General features: G+C 47.2%; 3 protein-coding genes across 3 annotated transcripts; 1 reads left to right on the forward strand and 2 right to left on the reverse strand.

Moving 5' to 3' along the window:
* Window positions 1-529: 529 nt before the first annotated feature.
* On the reverse strand, window positions 530-5,123 carry LOC101763240 (cytochrome P450 94A2-like). The gene is made up of 4 exons (XM_022824896.1): window positions 2,560-5,123; window positions 2,394-2,462; window positions 958-2,060; window positions 530-877 (listed from the first exon to the last, which is right to left on the reverse strand). Exon 1 carries the CDS (start codon window positions 4,947-4,949, stop codon window positions 3,390-3,392), a length of 1,560 nt encoding a protein of 519 aa, XP_022680631.1. The 5' UTR covers window positions 4,950-5,123; the 3' UTR covers window positions 530-877; window positions 958-2,060; window positions 2,394-2,462; window positions 2,560-3,389.
* A 6,020-nt stretch (window positions 5,124-11,143) lies between these two features.
* Window positions 11,144-13,652, forward strand: LOC101763360 (cation/H(+) antiporter 20). Its single transcript, XM_004962164.2, has 3 exons — window positions 11,144-11,432; window positions 11,986-12,999; window positions 13,088-13,652. Exons 1-3 carry the CDS (start codon window positions 11,250-11,252, stop codon window positions 13,247-13,249), a joined length of 1,359 nt encoding a protein of 452 aa, XP_004962221.1. The 5' UTR covers window positions 11,144-11,249; the 3' UTR covers window positions 13,250-13,652.
* Window positions 13,653-14,297: 645 nt separating this feature from the next.
* LOC101762955 (probable ADP-ribosylation factor GTPase-activating protein AGD11) lies at window positions 14,298-18,347 on the reverse strand. Its single transcript, XM_004962163.2, has 9 exons — window positions 17,791-18,347; window positions 17,611-17,666; window positions 16,662-16,755; window positions 16,275-16,350; window positions 15,759-15,919; window positions 15,423-15,603; window positions 15,211-15,333; window positions 15,009-15,104; window positions 14,298-14,836 (listed from the first exon to the last, which is right to left on the reverse strand). Exons 1-9 carry the CDS (start codon window positions 17,859-17,861, stop codon window positions 14,549-14,551), a joined length of 1,146 nt encoding a protein of 381 aa, XP_004962220.1. The 5' UTR covers window positions 17,862-18,347; the 3' UTR covers window positions 14,298-14,548.
* Between the last annotated feature and the right edge of the window lie 348 nt (window positions 18,348-18,695).

An 18,695-nucleotide genomic window follows, 5' to 3' on the forward strand; every position in this document is an offset into this window, starting at 1 on the left:
GCGCTCGCCGCTCGCCGAGCGCTCGCCGTCGCCGCCTCGTCGGAGTCCGTTGCGGAGGAGGTGCTCGCCGTCGCGGCCTCGTCGGTGTTCGCGGACTCGGATGAGACGTTCGCGGACGTTGAAGAGGTGCCGGACTCCGTCGAGCAGGTCGCGGCCTCGTCGATGTTTGCGGACTCGGATGAGACGTTCGCGGACGTCAAAGAGGTGCCGGACTCCGTCGAGCAGGTCGCGGCCTCCGTCAACATGGTTGCAGACTCAGTCGACATGGTGCCCGACTCCGTCGAGCCTGACTCCGTCGAGTCTCTATGCCCTCGCTGTGGCACGTTCCACGCTGGCGGTGTCTTCGGAGAAGCTTACTACCAAGCTCGCCGGAACGCACGCAGGTGTGGCCGTTGTGGACTTCTACACAAAGATTACGATATGCCAGTAAAGTGGTTCCATCTAATGGACAAATTCGATTGCGAGTTCTATATTCCTGATGTGGCCAAACTTGAAATGGATGGTACTAGAATCAAGTTGACTGATGACGTTTTGAAGAAGGTGGAAGAGCATATTAAGAAGCAGCAAACAAAGAGCACTAAGGTACAGTACAGCATCTCTCAATTTGGCCATTGCAAACCTAAGATACACTCATCTAATAATTTGCATAAACTTGCATCTTCTAATTTGTTACAGGAAGACTAGCAAGTGATTCGGCTAGCAATGAAGCTTCACAAGGGATTTGCAATGGCAGCCTCTTTTCCCTCTCTAGTGCTTGTTTGTTCATGTGAGGAATCTTGATTTTGTTGCAACCTTTTACCTTCATTGCTTCCTTCAAAACAGTTTGTAGTGTGACAAAGATCCTATTTGCTTTCTTTGGACAGTACTCCAAAAATGCCTACAAAAAATAGATTGTAGTGAGTAGAGTACTTTAGTTGTTCAAGATCAATTTAATCAATCGAATGGATGATCATTTACCTCTTGCACTACTGGAATTAGATCTTTAATTGTCTTAGCATCTTTCTTGTATTGAATGGCTTGAATAGCTCGAAAAAACCCCAAATCTAGAATGTTAAAATCTGGAGAATTGGGTGGTTGACATATAAGCCTAATGTCAAACCCATCTTGCTTTGCAACCGCACAAAAATGAGGATCATCAACTTTTAAATGAGATGGAGCATTATCTTGTTGAATGAATATTGGCTTGTTGACATCTTCTCTTGGCCACTTTGCTCTAATTGCGGGCAACACTCTATTTATCATGAAATCTCTTATCACATCCCTTGTGATTGATTGAATTGGTTTGATTACTTCCTCTCCACGAAGACGGTTGTGGCTTCCTCTAATAGCTTGTTCAAAATTGACTAGTGGAAAGCAACCTATTTTGCCATCAAACACACATACTCCATTTATAAATCGTGGCCGAGCACATACACATAAGAACATGATCCTAGGGATGTAGTTCTTGTTCTTGCAAAGGCGGTGTGGTTCATCTTCCTCGGGTAGCAAGTAGTACCTCTCTGATTTTTGAGTGAGGTAGAACCACTTCTCATCAATAAACACAAAGTCAAACAAATCCTTGAACTTTGGATCATCAAGCAAACCTTGATCAATCATGTCAATGCACCACTTCAACCTAGTCTTCTTGTTATCATCAGTGAGGTAAGGTTTGATGCTACTAGAGTGGCGCCTAATGAAACCCCTTTTCAAATACCTTTGTGTCCTAGATTTGCTAATACCAAGTTTACTAGACACATCTTCTATGGTCATCCTTTGCTTGAGAGGAATATCCCGCAACTTTTCCAAATCTAGAGGGATTGCTTTGCGGCCACTTCTACCTTTCTCTAGATTAGGAACCACGACCGGAATGTTTTGAGAAAGTTGGTTTTTACCTTGCCTCCATATGCGCTGAACTGATCTAATTTTTACTCCAAATTGGTTAGATACAATTGTTGTATCATGGTTGCCTAGTTTCCCATTTTTGCTTCTCATCAACAATGCTTGATACACTTGTTGTCTAACACGATCAGAATAGTCATTCTTCGGTTGGTGTAGTGGAACGGGAGCATCACCATCTTGTTCTATCAAAACGAAAAAACAAGCTTTTTAATAGTGCAAAGTAGTCACGGCATGATGTAGTTAAAGGAAAAAACCAATCATTTTAATAATGATAACAAGCTTATTTACAGTCCAAAGTAGTCACGACATGATGTAATTATAGGGAAAAAACAATCATTTGCATGGGGTGCTGTTCATATAAATGAGAGCAAGCGCAACTATATTTATTAGGGGCACAGCATGACTAGTAAAAAAAACAGCTCCAAAATAGGCACGACATGACTAGTAAAAAAAATAGCTCCAAATTAGGAACGGCATGACTAGTAAAACAAAAAAATAAAGTGAGAGGACTGTACCAGTGAGGTTTTGTACGTAATCAAAGTCAACAGCTCCAAATTCATCTAATGGTAAGTTCAAATCTATTCCTGTTGAAAAGGAAAGACCACACTTAGAAAGGAAAATAATTTGCATGGGGTGCTGTTCATATAAATGAGAAAGAACAAACTGAGAAAGACACATTACCGTGGTTCTCATCTTCCAAAACTGGCTCGTTGAGATCGATGGGAAGGTTGCCGTCGTCATCTTCTTCCAAACGAACGTTTAGATCAAAGGCAGGGAAAAAAGCACTCATTGCTCGGTTAAGTGGACAGAGAAGATGGCAAGAATAGATGGTTGAGAAAGAAGGAAAGAGAAGCGTTTAAGCAAGCAAGCAAATGGCGTGGAGAAGAGAGAAAGCAAGTTGCCGCATAAATAAGCCAGTGGCGTGGAGTACAGGCAGCTCAAACGTCGATCTTCTTATTCCAAACGAGCGCGAACCATCAGCTATCCGAGCGCGCAGGCAACAAACGAAAATGAAACAAGTGCTAAGCGAGAATGAAACAATTGCCCCGCATGCATGCAAGACTGTTGTCCGCGCCAAGCAAAAATGCAGGCGCCGAGCAAAACTGCTGTCCGCGCGCGCCACGCAGGGCGAACAGTGCCATGCAGCGGACCATCGCCATGCAAAATGAAGTGGGCAACAAAAAAGGTGGGGCAGCCAGGATTCGAACCTGGGGCGCAGCAATGCAGGCTCCGCGCACTAGCCTGAGCTGGTTAACTTTCTCGTACAGAGAGCAAGCGCAACCATATTTATTAGGAGCAAAGAAGGAAAACTAACCTCTAATTAATCACTCCTTGGTTACCACAATCCTGTCCTAAACGTCAGGTTTTTTTGGTATGGAGGGAGTATAGAATTGGCCATTTACTGAAGTAGTGCGAACACTAGGGCAGAATGGAGTGAGTAAAATAGTTGCCACGTTATCCAGTGAGAACCGGGTCCTCGTTTGTGTCCTGAGACGAAAAGTCTCCTCTCATCACTCAGCTGACTCTTCCCGCCTCGTGAGCCGCACCCACAGCCCGTCCTTCATCTTCATCGTCGCCGTCATCTCGTATGCCGGCGGCGCCTCCATTCCGGCCACTGGCGCCACCACTTCCACTCGAAACCTCCGGAGCACGGCCGCCGCGACCGTCTTCATCTGCACGTACGCCATCTCCTTCCCGAGGCACACCCGCGGCCCCGCGTGGAACACCGGGTACCGCGCCGCGTCGACGGGCACGAACTCGCCGCCGTCGCCGAGCCACCGCTCCGGCACGAACTCCAAGCAGTCTTCGCCCCACAGCGTCTTCATCCTCCCCATCGCGTACGCCGAGTAGTTGGCATACCACCCCTCGCGCACCGCCGCGCCGCTCGGCAGCTCGTCGTCGCGCACCGCGACCCTGCCGTTGAACGGCACCGGCGGGTACAGCCGCATCGCCTCCGTGATGGCGGCGTGCAGGTAGTGCATCCCCTTCACGTCGCCGCCGCCCGACGCGGCCTCCTCGTGGGCCCGCCGCTCGCAGCGCGGGTTCGCGGCGAGGAGCCAGAAGAACCAGGTCAGCGCCGACGACGTCGTGTCCTTCCCGGCGAGGACGAAGGTGATGACCACGTCCCGCAGGAAGCGGCGCTTGGCTGCCGGAGTGGGGAACATGGCGCCGAGCTCGCTGCCGTCCTCCTCGTCCATGGCCGCCATGAACCGTGACAGCAGGTCGGCGGCATCCCCGTCGTCGTCGAGGCCGTTCCTCCGACGCGCCTCCTTCGACTCGACGACGGACATGGCATAGCTGTCGATGACGCCGACGGCCTCCCTAAGCCGGCGCGACCTGCCGACGTCGAGGAGCTTCGTGAGGCGCCGCACGAACGTGGCCGGCGCGAGCGCGCGCCGGAAGGAGATCTCGAGGGCGGCGTCGAACGCCGCGAAGAGCGCCTCCTCCTGCCTCGAGTGGGCGTCCCCGCTCTCGACGCCGAACGCGACGTGGCAGATGGTGCCGAACCCGAACCGGCGCAGCGCGGCCTGCAGGTCGACGGTCCGCCCCTCCGCGGCGGCGTCGTCCAGGAGCGGCAGGAGCCCGCGCCGCAGGTGGGCCGCGAGGACGCCGTCGGCGAAGCGGCGGAGCGAGCGGGACGAGAAGGCGTGCGACGCCAGCTTCCGCTGGAGGCTCCAGAGGCGGCCGTCGGCGGCGAAGAGGCCGTCGCCGATGAGCTCCGCCGTCGCGTCGCGGAAGAGCGCGCCCTTGGCGTAGCCCGCGAAGCCGGCGCGCAGGAGGTGGTCGACGTCGGCGGGGCTCCCGGTGGTCACGGCGTGGCCCGCGCCGAAGGGGCCCCACGCCTCGATGGCGCCCGAGGGCGCCGCGCGGAGCAGGTCCGCGTACCAGTCGAAGAAGCGGCGGCGGTTGCGGATGAACTCGAGGGTGTTGCCCAGGAGCGGGTTCGGGTACGGGCAGTGGGCCGTCGTCGTCCATGTCTGCTTGGCTGGAGAGCCCCCACGGCCCCGGAGGCGGAGGACGAAGACGGTGAGGAGGAAGACGAGCACGTAGGCGAGGTGGATGGCTTCCATTGTTGCACGGCACAGATGGCCTCAATCCGTGTTCAACCGAGGGAACTCTAGCAAGTGCCAAATTTTTGAGTCACTAACATGTGGCATGTATGCAGTCAATCCGATCGATGCTTCTGATTTCTTCAAAGCCTCTATGCCCTTGTTTACTTTGCGAATTTGGGAGGTGCCAAATTACTATAGCAACACTGTAGCGTTTCGTTTGTATTTGTGAATTATTGTCTAAATATTGACTAATTAGGCTCAAAAGATTCATCTCGCAAAGTACAATAAAACTGTGCAATTAGTTTTTGATTTCGTCTACATTTTGTACTCCATGCATGTACCGCAAGTTTGATGTGATAGGGAATCTTCTTTTTGCATAGTGCCAAAGTTGGGAGTTTTGTAGGAAGTGAACAAGGGCTATATTTTTCTTGCATTTCTTCATGCCTGGTGACAAGTCATGACAGCGTCTGATCCGCACCCTGTTTCATGCTTGACTTTGCGAAGACTAGCAGCTTGTGGGCTGCGCGTGGAATCATCAGCTTGCTTCTGACAGCTTTCGTGCTGGGTCAGGTCCGGATGGGATAGCGCAGGAGCAGTAGCACAGCGAGGGGTGTTTAGGGGTGTTTGATATGAACCGCTAAAGTTTAGCACCTGTCATATTGGATGTTTGATACTAATTAAATTTACTAAATATAAACTAATTACAAAACTAATTGCATATATGAAATTTAATTCGAGAGATGAATCTATTAAGCCTAATTAGTCCATGATTTGATAACGTGATGCTACAGTAACCATTTGCTAATGATAGATTAATTAGGCTTAATAGATTCGTCTCGCGAATTAGCCCAGGGTTCTGCAATTAGTTTTATAATTAGCTCAATTTAATCCTCCTAATTAGCATCCGAACATTCGATGTGACATTGCTAAAGTTTAACACCTAGTATCCAGGTGATTCCGCATTAAATTTCTTAAAACAAGATCCATATTATATATATATTTATGTCATTTTGTGTGCAGTGTCAACTCATGTGTAGTGATACTACGGTTGTGTATCAACTTATATATAAGTTATGTATCAATTTATGTAAATTACGCATATGGCAACTCATATATATTTTATTATGATTTTCTATGACTTTGATCTAATATCTGTAGCGATTTATCAATACCCAGTAGCAATCGCAACGAATGTATATTGTTAACTTACGTACAAATACCTAGCAGCAGCTTATAATAACTTTAGTGATTGTTTAGTAGCAAATAATGTAAAGAAAATTTACGTGAATGCCTGGTGACAACTCGAACCTCAACAAAAGCAAGTAAAATGTCCCGTAGCAATTTCAGTGAATTTTTCCTCAGGGAATGCCTCGTGTCAACTTGTATACCATGCAATAATTCTTATATCAACTTATGTAGATATTGTAGCTACTTATGTTGTATAAAAAGAATCTTCAATACATATGCAAAATGCAATATTGATATCATTTTTTGAAGACCTACATGATGCACCGTGCAAATGAAGTTTGAAACGGACAAATATGAAATAATTATAGCCATTCAATTTGGAAAAAAATTAATTAGTACAAACAACGCAACTTACAGTAGTACCGTCGTCTCTACCAAGCTGCTTCTTCGGCAACCTGTGCTTCCCGCTCGGCCCAAATATGTACGCAGCCCAACTAGCCCGCTCTTTGACGACGGGCCTTGGCAAAAAAAAAAAACAATCTGCGCGTCAGCGCTCGCCAGCCCGCGTCGCGTGATAAGTGGAGAGCGCGACCAGTCGCGTTATAGCCTTTTCCGTTTCGGATGATGCAGTTGCGAGCCAAGAAGCGCGGCGTGGCAGGCCCTTGGGCCTTGGCCATACACAAGTGAAGAAGCTGCGGGCCGCAATCGAGAGTCAGAATCGCGCGGGATGGGAAGAAGCTTCGGCCTGCGTGTGAAAAGGGCTGGCGCAATGGGCCGGGGATGCCAAAAAATGGATTTTTGAAGGAATGTCACGGTCACTGATTTTATCATGCTAATACCATCAATCGATTAACTTTTACTTTTTTGTATGATCGATTTAAATGTTACTTTTCTTCACAAAATTTGATGCTATACCTATTTATTTCCTGGAACAACCTGCGACCATCAAGATTGAATAATTAGAGTAGAAATATGGATTTACATACAAGATACAACTATATATTACCAACAATTTTGGATGTGAAGTCTTGTATAAAACTAATATATATAGTCGATAATTCCGAGATAAGCATGAGTTTACTAACTCCAAATGATACTCTTCTAAGTAAATATGTAACCTCACTAGAATGATAATCATATTCCGGTAACTCGATAAGCTTGGAATAACCAAACAGTTCAAATTTGTATTAAAAGTTACTGAGCCACAAGTTACTTCCCTGTTCCTGAATTCTAATGTGTGTGTCTACATACATACATACATACATACATACATACATACATACATACATACATACATACATACATACATACATACATACATACATACATACATACATACATAGGTCAAAATAACAATTTGGGTCGCCCTAGTTTAAATTTTCATTTAAGCAAAGAAAGGAATATCATGAGCTATATAGGAAAAACGAACAATAGTTCCCTAAATCCGCATCATTTCCTGTAGCCACTGGCTAATTGACAAGTCGGATTGACTTGGCAGCCTACAACAAGGAGACTGTCCAATCCAGCAGTGACAGGTCAGACCACTAAACCCCCTCTCTCACACACACATCAAACCGTAGCCATCAGTGCTGCAAACCTGTCTACTCATGCGTATTTCCAATTAACAATCAAAGAGATAGATTCCTGAAAACACTTTAACCCTTCGTCCAACCAATAGCAACATCAAACAAAACGCCGTCCCTAATAAGCGGCCAGGGAGTCGTAGGCTGAGCGCACTACGCAGCCGTGCGAATCAGGCTGTTCCAACCAGGGCCCTCATCAATCATCGTCGTCTTCCCGGTCATGTTGACGGCACATTGCGATCTCCCTGCTGCATCACCTTTTCTAGCAGTGTGACTAAACGACGTCTGAGAAAAAGGACCAATTCATGGATAGGATAATTTTTTTATTTGCCTGAAAATGACTAATGGATGCGCAGATGGAATACATCATTGACGTGCAGGGATTGACATGTAACATTCAGATCGTATCGACCATAAGCTTGGGTAATGGTGGTTGGCTAGGATCCTTGAACGTTTGAGACAGCTAGCTGGGCTAGCTACTACCACATGAGATGCTACCTGTGGCGCGCGGCGTTTGCTGCTGAAAGCTACTTTGGTAGGGCCGCCACTCTGACCTGATGCAGCATTAGTTAGTGGGGGTGTAGGATGATTCTCCAGCATCCATGCTCACCTTGCCCCTATGCATGAATAGAATGTCTCAAAAGGTTTCTTTTCGGCTATCTGAAAGGTTATTATGCTTCCATGATTTGTTTGAACATTATGCCATGCGTATCTCTGCGATGTATACGCATGTACCACTTATCAGTTTGTGGCTGCAATTTGTGCGGCTACTCTAGGAGAGATCGATAAGGTCGTTATTGTTATGAAGTAGTTGTAGTTAGTCAAAGATGGAAATGAAAATGGTTATTTATGGTGTAATATTCATTAGCGTGAATCCAGAAGCAGCACATCGAGATAATTATGTCTTCCAATTATTAATAACTCCACATCAGCTATCGACACTACTACAAAATACCATTTCAACTGATGGCTAGGTATTTGTACAGGAGTTTACATGAACTGACTCTACTCAAAGAACTATGAAAATCTTGCATTTACACATGAGGGTGAACAACAGCCTCCTTTAGAAATCATTTGTACATGCGCGCGTCATCGAAGAACAACACCTAGCTAGAAATACAATTCCAGACACTAGTAGAGATTGGCCTTTATTAGTCCCGGTTGATAGGGTGCAAATCTCCCGAAAATTCATCCGGGATAAACCAATCGGGACAAAAGGGGGTCCTTGCCATCCCACCTACACACCACATCTGACTATGTAGGGGATGTTATCCTTTTGTATTAACTTGTGAGGGACCCTTTATCACAGTTGGAAATACCAACCGGGATAAAAGACCCCCTTTTATCCCGGTTGGTATTACAAACCGGGATAAAAGGGTTCGAGGGATTTAGTCCTCTTTCAGTCACCTCGTTGGGGATCCTTTTATCTTGGTTTGAAACACCAACCGGGATAAATGATCCCCTTTTATCCCGGTTGGTATTACAAACGGGATAAAAGGCTCTCGACCCTTTTATCGCGGTTGGTAACACCAACCGGGATAAAAGGGGGGTCTTTTATCCCGGTTGGTGTTTCAAACCGGGATAAAAGGCCTCTCAGGGTCTTTTTTCCCACTAGCCTTTGCAACCGGGATAAAAGGTTCCGGTTGGTGAGTCCCCCACCAGTGACCGAGCTTTAGTCCCGGTTGGTGAACCTTTTGTCCCGGGTCAACTTTAAACCGGAACAAAAGGAGGCGCATCGAAAGCCAATTCTCTACTAGTGAGAGGCGGTCACTTGTGAAAAATGAATCTTTTAGATCACACTTCAAAAATTATTTTGTAGGTTGTGTATCATATAAATCATGTGATTTTTCACGCAAAACACATACACTCAGAATCTGACCGAACCTCTCTCTTCACGCATAGCCTCTTTACCATTTCACCTACGTAGCAATTCTTGACTAACGGAGTGATGCTATTCTTTTTTTTTTCCTTAACCTCCCCAAAACTTATAATAAATATTTTGACCCAGTAAACAATCTTAAGTGAAATGATTGTAACATAAAGTTGTAGATGCCTTCGAGAGCTGTAGGTTTTTTTAAAATTTATCCCCGTCGGACTTAGTATGAAAAGCTATGATTTTTTTTCTCATGATAGAGCTGTTTACATTTCTGGAGCGCGGCTGCTTCCGTGACCCACTTGTGAAAATCAATTTCTACAGGTTCTAGCTTATACGACTCATCTCTGAAAATAGAATCTATTTTTAATGACGGTAGCTTATGTATATATAACCATAAAATTGTGATCACATGATCCTTGCAAAACAAAAGCAAGTATAAGAATATCATTTCGTGCATCACTAAGCCGCCATATTTGCTTCTCACACTAGATTTATGCAAAAAAATTTTAACGAACGGGCACGAAATAGTGCCAATTTCATTAATAAAGAAGAGACGGTTACAAGAAAACAGCCTAGAGTTAAAGAAAACTCTAAGCCACAACATCCGAAGACTTAAGACTCCACAACTCTATCATCACCGGTCGCCACAACGTATCGGGCTTTTCTATCGAAGACCAAACGGCAAAGACAAAGTACCTTCCAAATCACCACAACACCAAGCATGTCTGTCGTTGAGATGGCCACTGTTATATATGCAAAGCCAATCGCTCCCACGGCACCAGATCATTCTCGTCCACAAGTCGCGCACATGTAGTTGTCGAAAACCCCACACGGCTTCACAACATCATAAACTGAAGGAGAAATGGACAGTACTATGCCGTGAAAGGTCGTCGCCATGTGGGAACCATTGCCGACAATACCCCCTAAAATGTACTAAAGAATTCCATGATCTGGACCACTCCAAGACTACTTCGCAATTACCACCACAAAAACACAAAGTGGTGCTAGGGGGGCTCCTCACCTCAATCTCAAGAACACATCGCGCAGGGGTCTCGCCGTGTCCACTACTGGACCGTACATCATGGATCTGTCACTCAAAGGGGTACGCAACGCCACCCTACAATCCTAAGATCACCTTGTTTTGCCGAGTTGTCACTGAAATCTTGATTGCACCCCAACTCCCCAAGCACAACCACCAAAAAGCCTCTAGAAATGCTGGTCTACAAGCTGAAGCAAATAAACCCCAGATTATAACATGTGACCTCTCTATCTTAGATGTTACAGCAATGCGAGGTGATATGACGAGAGATGACCTGTGACACAGCGGGAGCAGGAAGCGTGGTACCTGCCGGATTGCCACTGATTTGCTACTGCAAGCCTACAGGACGCAGAAGATCACGCGCGCCCACATTTGTCCCCACCTCTCCCCCAAATTATGGGGAAGGTCCACCACCGAGAGTTGAGCACTAGCGTATCATCAGGTGCCTCCCAGCCAGGTTGCATCCGCACGCGCACGCCTATAAATTCGGAGCCCCCGTGCTGGCCCGCCCAGTATCATGCATGCACTGGCACCAGCAGCAGCTCAGGCTAGTCTTTGGCTTGCTGTAGCTACACACTGCTTGTCTGCAGCCACATATCCGATCGAGAAGTGCTGTTGCGAGCACGATCAGAATGGCGGCGAACTCCTCGACGGCCGTGAAGATGGCGTCGGACGGGCTGTGGCAGGGTGAGAACCCTCTCGACTTCGCGCTGCCGCTCCTCGCCGTGCAGATCGCCGTCATACTCGCGGTCACGCAGGGCCTCGCGCTCGCGCTCAGGCCGCTGCGCCAACCGAAAGTTGTCGCCGAGATCCTGGTATATTGTTGTTTTCATTCGTGGTTGAAACTTATGAGCCCGCGACGAGTATATATTAGCAATAACGCAACCAAAAGTATATGATCATTTCCACGTACAGGAAATCAAATATGCGGATCACCAAATCTTCAGAAAATGATGGCCCGCAAAGCTAACAAGTGATGAACATGAACTGCTAAGTCAGATCTCTAACCATTCACACGTCCCCAACCGCATTGCTTGGCATGCTTTTGTTTTCCTCCAGCTTTATAGTACGCTCGTGTTGAAAATACAGGGGTAGTGTCGTCCAAGCGGCACGCGCGGCAAGTGTGCGTCCTACACCGGAACAACACAGCATTCTCTAAGACAAATAAACGGTGTGCGTACGTAACAGTCAACAGTTACAGCGTGCAAGTCATCTATGAGTTCGGGGGGTGTCTTGAGTCCTTGGATGGACGGATGACGGACCTCTCGGGTTGAGCATGGCACGAGCCATCTGAGAGCTAGCTGCAGGCGATCAGCCGCACGAGCGATACAAGGGGCAACATAAGTTAACGCGTGCGTGTTCGTGCAGGGCGGCATCTTGCTGGGGCCATCGGCCCTGGGCCGGTGGGGCGCCTTCCGCCGCACCATCTTCCCGGCGTGGAGCTCCGCGGCGCTGGACACCGTGTCGGGCCTCGGCCTGCTGCTCTTCCTCTTCCTCGTCGGCCTCGAGCTCGACTTCCGCGCCGTGCGCCGGGTGGGGCCGCGCAGCGTGGCCGTCGCCGCGGCGGGCATCGTGCCGCCGTTCCTCGCCGCGCCCTGCCTCGTGCCGCTGCTCAGGCTCGCCGTCCCGTCGCCTCAGCACCACGCCGCGGCGTTCCTCCCGCTATGCGTGTTCGTCGGCGCCGCGCTCTCGGTGACGGCGCTGCCCGTGCTCGCCTGCATCCTCAAGGAGCTCGGCCTCCTCGGCGCGCAGTTCGGCGAGACCGCCATGGCCGCCGCCGCCGTGAACGACGTCTTCGCGTGGGCGCTTCTCGCCCTCGCGCTCGCCGTCTCCGGCGGCGGCGGCGGGCCCACGGGCGCCTCAGAGCTCGCGCCGGTCTACATCCTCGGCTCGGGGGCCGCCTTCGTGGCGTTCATGCTGTGCGCGCTCCGCCCGCTCATGGCGCGCCTGGCGCGCCGCACCGCCGCGCTGGCCTCCTCGGGAGCGCTGGTGGCCTGCGCCCTGCTCGCCGGCGCCGCGACCGACGCCATCGGCGTGCACCCCGTGTTCGGCGCGTTCGTGTTCGGGCTGTCCGTGCCGCGGGAGGGCGGCCTCGCGGAGCGCTCGGGCGAGGCGGTGGCGCCGCTGGTGTCCGGGCTGATGCTGCCGCTCTACTTCGCCACCAGCGGGCTGCACACCGACGTCGACACCGTCCGCGGCGCGGCGGCGTGGGGCATGCTCGCGCTCGTCGTGGCCGTGGCGTTCCTGGGGAAGTTCGGCGGCACGTTCGCGGTGGCCGCCTGGACCGGCATGGCCAGGCGCGAGGCCGCCGCGCTCGGCGTTGCCATGAGCGCCAAGGGGCTCGTCGAGCTCATCGTGCTCAACATCGGCAAGGAGAGGAAGGTCTGTTGCGTGCAAGTTGGCAGTTGGCACTCAAACGCGAGTTGAACGTGTGTTTGCTTAACATATATACATACCTGTGGGTGTGCAGGTGCTGGATGACACAACGTTCGCCATCTTCGTGATCATGGCGCTGACGACGACGGTGCTCGCGACGCCGTTCATGGCTGCTCTGTACCGCAGCACGCCGACGGCGACCACACCGGAGAGCGACGGGACCGAGCTCAAGGGCGGCGACGCCTGCCCGGCTTAGCTCAAGCCGAGAGGTTCAGAGGGGTCAACACTCCATGTTATTGTGTTCTTGTATGTATTGTAATAGTACGATGTGCGTGCCGGCAGGTGATGCTGATCAGTACTGTTCAGTGCCAGGGTTGCAGATATGTAATGTACGAACGTAACTGTCGTGAGGAAGTGTAGGACTCCATGTATGTGTGTGTTCACACCTACGTCAACATCCTCATGGATTCATGGCAAATTTCTCAAGTTTCTATCTCACGAACAACAGAGATCCATGGAGAAGGCTCGATTAATGTGATTTATGGTTTTACACTTGTACTAGTATTTTGTAAAAAAACATTTTTCTTTCCAAAGAAGTCAACCTTTTGACTCTTGAATAATTATTGCCAGAGTCTTATTACAGCTCCTGAACTTCAAAACCATGTCTTTGGTTCCTTGAGATCATTTGAAGGTGGCTTTAGATGACATGGCAGTGACCAGTGAGTGTCACCTATGACTTACTCATCTGTCATCTCCCTTCTGTTATCTCTTTCATCGTTTCTGACTTTCGCCAAAACAAAGATACAGTTTTGCTAGATGCTTTTGTCAAGTGACGTGGTGCAAAATCAGTGTGATTTATTATGAGGCCAATATAATTACACGAAATTGATAGTTGAGGGGCCAAATTTGTCCAACGTTAGAGTTCGAAGGCCAATCGGACATGAGCAATAGTTCATGCGTCAAAAGATGCCCAAGGGCCACTTTGCGCAGTTGCAATTAATAAAACCATGTTTTGTCAGTTCCCAAAATATTGCTCCAATGGTAGAGGAAAGTAAAGAAATGCTATGGACATTTTTCAAGCAGCCATACGTAGCGTTAGGAAAAACCCGATAGGAAACGAACTATACGAAATCATCTCGACAATCCTTGCAACTATGTTTAAGAATGCTCTCTGCGTTGTGGTACCACCTCATCCTTCACTCTCGTCTTCCCCAGTGTAGCATTTTGCAAAAGATAAGCTCTTTTCACCATCCTGGTACCAGCTACCACCGGGGTCTGGGGATCCACTAAAAACCGTTCAAATATATGCCTGAAGAGAACCAATTCAAACCAACCATGAAGCCTAAAATCAGAGTTATATAGATGATGACTTCCCTCTGCCTATCTACCATACAACATATCTCACACATGTACACTACAATATAGGCACGGAGCAAACGCACAAGTGAAGGTGTCTCTGAGCATAGTCAAGCAGTGTCCGTGTCGCAACACTGGAGCATTCTGCGTTTCATCCCTTTTTTTTTTCTTCCTTCCATCTCTGCGCATGATGAAGCTGCTACTGGCTAAGTGGTACGCACTCTATCTCGATCTCGACCTCTCCGCGCTCGACGTTCTGGAGCTTCAGCGTGATCTCCTGCTTCACCTTGCCATTGGCAATGGAGATCACGCTGTCCTTGGCAAGCACACCGTTGCTGTCTTCACTGGCCGACCATCTGTAGAGCTCTGTCAATTCGGTGATGGTTGAGTTCTCGTGCTCCTTCGTTGCTGCGATCAGTGGCCGAATGTCCACCTCGGCCTCCCCCATCCGGTCATCGGAGCTGAATGTGTCCTTGTCAAATACTTGCTGTTTGAGGTGGGGGAGAAAAACAGAAGGTTGATCAGTGCAGAGTTTGAACAAAACATTTCATCTGAAATGAATATTTACAGGGAAAACTATGTCGCTGGATAGATGAACGAGGTAAATACTCGAGGGATTAATTGCAACCTCTCAGAAGTCGAAACAAATGAATACATACCAGTTTAAGAGGTGGAATTGGGTCAGGGATCGAAAGCATTAGTCTTTCGTTCCAGATAGGATTCAGTGTGTTCTTTATCACTTTTGTTTTCATGGACTGAAAAATATGAATGTGTTAGCTGGAAGTCTCAAAGGAATTGAAAACGAGGACAGTCATCTTTGCAGAACCAAGCTGCCATATTTGCCAATAAAAATGTGCTTACCTGGTGCCCTAGAATAATCATCACATATGGATCACTTGACATCACATCACGAACAGCTAAATCTGTGCCTTTTACGATATTGACCTTAACTAATCCAACAAATTCTATCATTCCCACATCCGACTGAAACAGGAAAAACACACCATTAATGTAAAGTATTATATTGAGTGCCACATACACTTGTATATTTAGCATCAGTGAGTTCATCGCACCATTTTCTTTAGTCCTTTGTTATCTGAATCCTTTTTTCTCCAGCTATTCCTGAAAGCATGGCCAAAACCATGTCTGTTGCTATTGTGCTGCTGGTTTTTATCTGGCACATTCTTCTTATGAAGTGGTAAAGGACATGAAAATTGTGGATCACATACAAACTGTTGAAACTGGTATTTTTTCCTGCATACATACATAGAGAGGGGGGGTGGGGGGTGGGGGGGACAAAAAATCATCAGATAGAGTTAGGACAAGTATTGATAATCAATTTACTTCCTTTTTTCGAGAAAGGGCAGGAGAACTGTATTAAGGATATAATCAATTTACTCAATATGTACCTAATGAAATCGTTACGCTCCTCAGTTGAACACTCTTGTTTTATCTTCTTATTTTCAGGTAAAAAGGCCTCATATCTTGCATTAACAACAGAATTTCCTCCTGATTCAGCTAAACAATTGACTTCTTCATCTGTCCACTCATCCAGATTCACCGAAATCACCTATATTCAATTAAAAATGAATATCCGGTAAGTTCAGCATAAGTTCTGTGACAGTAAAAATAGAGTAGCATTACTATTATGAATTATCCATTAATCATGGCATACGGTAATAGAGTGATGCCTCTTGCTTTTGACAAGAGAAACAATGAGTGACTGCAGTGCACATGTATGGGTCATGGAGGCTATATGTTTTTTCTTTTGAGAAATCAACATTTTGAAGCCTTGCTTTCTAGGGTAGCTCCAACCATAGAAATGGAAATTTGGAATAAGCTGATCTGTGGTGGAACTGAAAATGGAAAAAATGCCTGAACAAAAGGAACTACGAAAAGCACAAAGAGGAAAGTCCATTGGATACCTTTGATATGTGCACTCCAAGACTTCTGTGTGTTCCGGAGCACTTAATGCAAATGAATGCCCCAAAAGGCAAGGCCCTGCAAGTGCAAAAGAAGTTAAATGGTACTAATGCCCATTTTGGATAAGCAGTGCAATATTATTGGTCAGAAAAAAACAGATGCCTGGCAAAACAATCAGATCTATCACTACTTACTAAAGCTATATAAAACAATATTAGATCCTTAGGGTTTGTGAAATTGACCAAAGAATGAAAATTTGCATCTGATGCAAGAAGCAACAGAATAGAATGCATCAGTTAGATATCAAGTGTGACATAATTGACAACTCTAGCAATTTCTTGATAAGCCAAACTGAATGTTTGGGATGAACACTTCTTTTAGAGACTTACGCCCATTTTGGATCAGGAATGCCACAGTCTGCACAGAATTTGTTTGCTGGTTGGTTCAACAGACACTCCAACATTTCCCTCGCAGTAGCCGGATCTGTATCAGAAAATAATCACAAGTAATCATCTGGAGAACAGAAGCCGTTTGCAGCGGGAACACATGAATCAGGCATTGGCAGTTAAACAAACAAAGAAAATTGAACCAGCAGCTCCATCTGTCAATCATTCATCACATAAGATTATTTAGTTTAATTTCTCTCTCAACGTGCGAGCTTTTAGTTTAAGAAATTGAATGGCACTGGAATTGACATGAATTCATCAGAGACACGGTGCAAGCAAGAAAACATTGAAATCGATGGCTACAGCAAAATGGGAAAAACAAATAGACAGCAAGGTTCAGTAAAACATTGGCATCCTCCAGCAGCAGAATGTAACGACAAATTTCAGAAATTCACGATCAAATCGAGCATGTATGCTTTATAACCTGAGTCCATATCATTTCCCCAAATTATTAACATTGAGCAACTCCAAGAGGCTGCTAATCTTACCCCCAATACCTTTTTTAGGAAAAAAGAGAGAAAAAATGAACTCCAACAATCCACCTAAACCTTCCCAATTTTTTAGCGACGCTAAAAAACAGCCTGCCACCGCGTATATTTTAGCGTTGGCGTTCCTCCCCCAATCCTGATTCCCGCACGCCCGCGCGTCCCTTCCGATGGGCCCAATACGATGACGTGGCCTGTGTTTGAAATATTGGGAGCTATTTATTAGCGATCTGCTGTGGACTAATATGTTTTTGGGGGAAATTTTTTTTAGGAGAACCCCCAATACTATGTATTGGGGAAGAATTTTTTAGGATACTCTTGGAGTTGCTCTAACGTCCTCGATAAATACACAAAAAGATTCAAGAATGCAAAAGGGGAAAGAGGAGGATATCAAACAAAAGACAAACCTGATGCATCAGAGTGATCATCTCCACCATTTTCGGCTTCAAATCCATCGCATGTCCTTCAAGAGAAAGAGAGGGCAAAACATCAAATTGCAAATCCCTAGGAAACGGGCATGCCAGCGCAAGATAACACAGGAGATTACAGAGAACGGAATTAGATATCAGAAGGGACAAAACGCACACCTTCTGTAATGGGCGCTTGGGGTATCAAGAAAATGCAGAAGATTGTTGCCCTCCATTCGCTCCCTCTCCATCTATCTTTCTTCCTCCTCCTCTACCTCATAAACTCGTGGAAGAGGAGAAGAACGAGGTGGCCCGCCATCACCCCCACGATTAAATAAAAAACTATAGTCCGGTGCAATGCCCTGATCGAATCGGCTGGCAAAACGAACAGGGTAGGGGAATGGGAGTTGAACGCCGGGAGATTTGGCGTCGAACCAGCGGGGACGCGTCAAGGATTCGCCCGATTTCTTGTTTCTTCCCTCTTCGTCTTTGGTTTTTTGCCCCCTTGATGCTGTTGGATGCGGGACGCGGTATGGCCAAGAATAGGTGGTGACGGCAATTCTATCTGTTTTTGTGTGGGCAGAGTTTAGAGGAATGAGGAGTCCGCCGCTGGAGGAAGGCGGAATATGCCGCGACGCCACTCACGCCAGCAAGAACCGAGGTCGTCAGGGCGGCCTGGCGGGCAATCGGCCATGGCCACGAGGCCGACTACGACCGCTGGTGGTGTGAGAAAATTGAAAATGGTTGGCTGGGGGACGAGACTAGCAGAGTGCAGCTCTTGGTCAGTCGGTCGGCCCACGAAAACTTCAGTGGAATGGCTACAAAATCAGAAGGATTGGCTGGATTCAATCTTCTGTAAATATTGTCCAAATTATTGAGTTGAAACAAACTTTGAACACTTTTTAGGATATTATTACTCCATCTCATACAAATATATGTTATACATATAGCATCCTGATATGATGGCAGTTTAACTAGTAAAATTTTATAAAAACACAAAATTTCGAGTAAATACAATTAGTTAAAATAGAAATAGTAATAATAATCAAAATATAGTAACAGATATCATAGATTGCCGATCTACT

This window comes from Setaria italica, chromosome III (genome assembly GCF_000263155.2).
Source record: "Setaria italica strain Yugu1 chromosome III, Setaria_italica_v2.0, whole genome shotgun sequence".
NCBI classification, from domain to species: Eukaryota; Viridiplantae; Streptophyta; class Magnoliopsida; order Poales; family Poaceae; genus Setaria; species Setaria italica.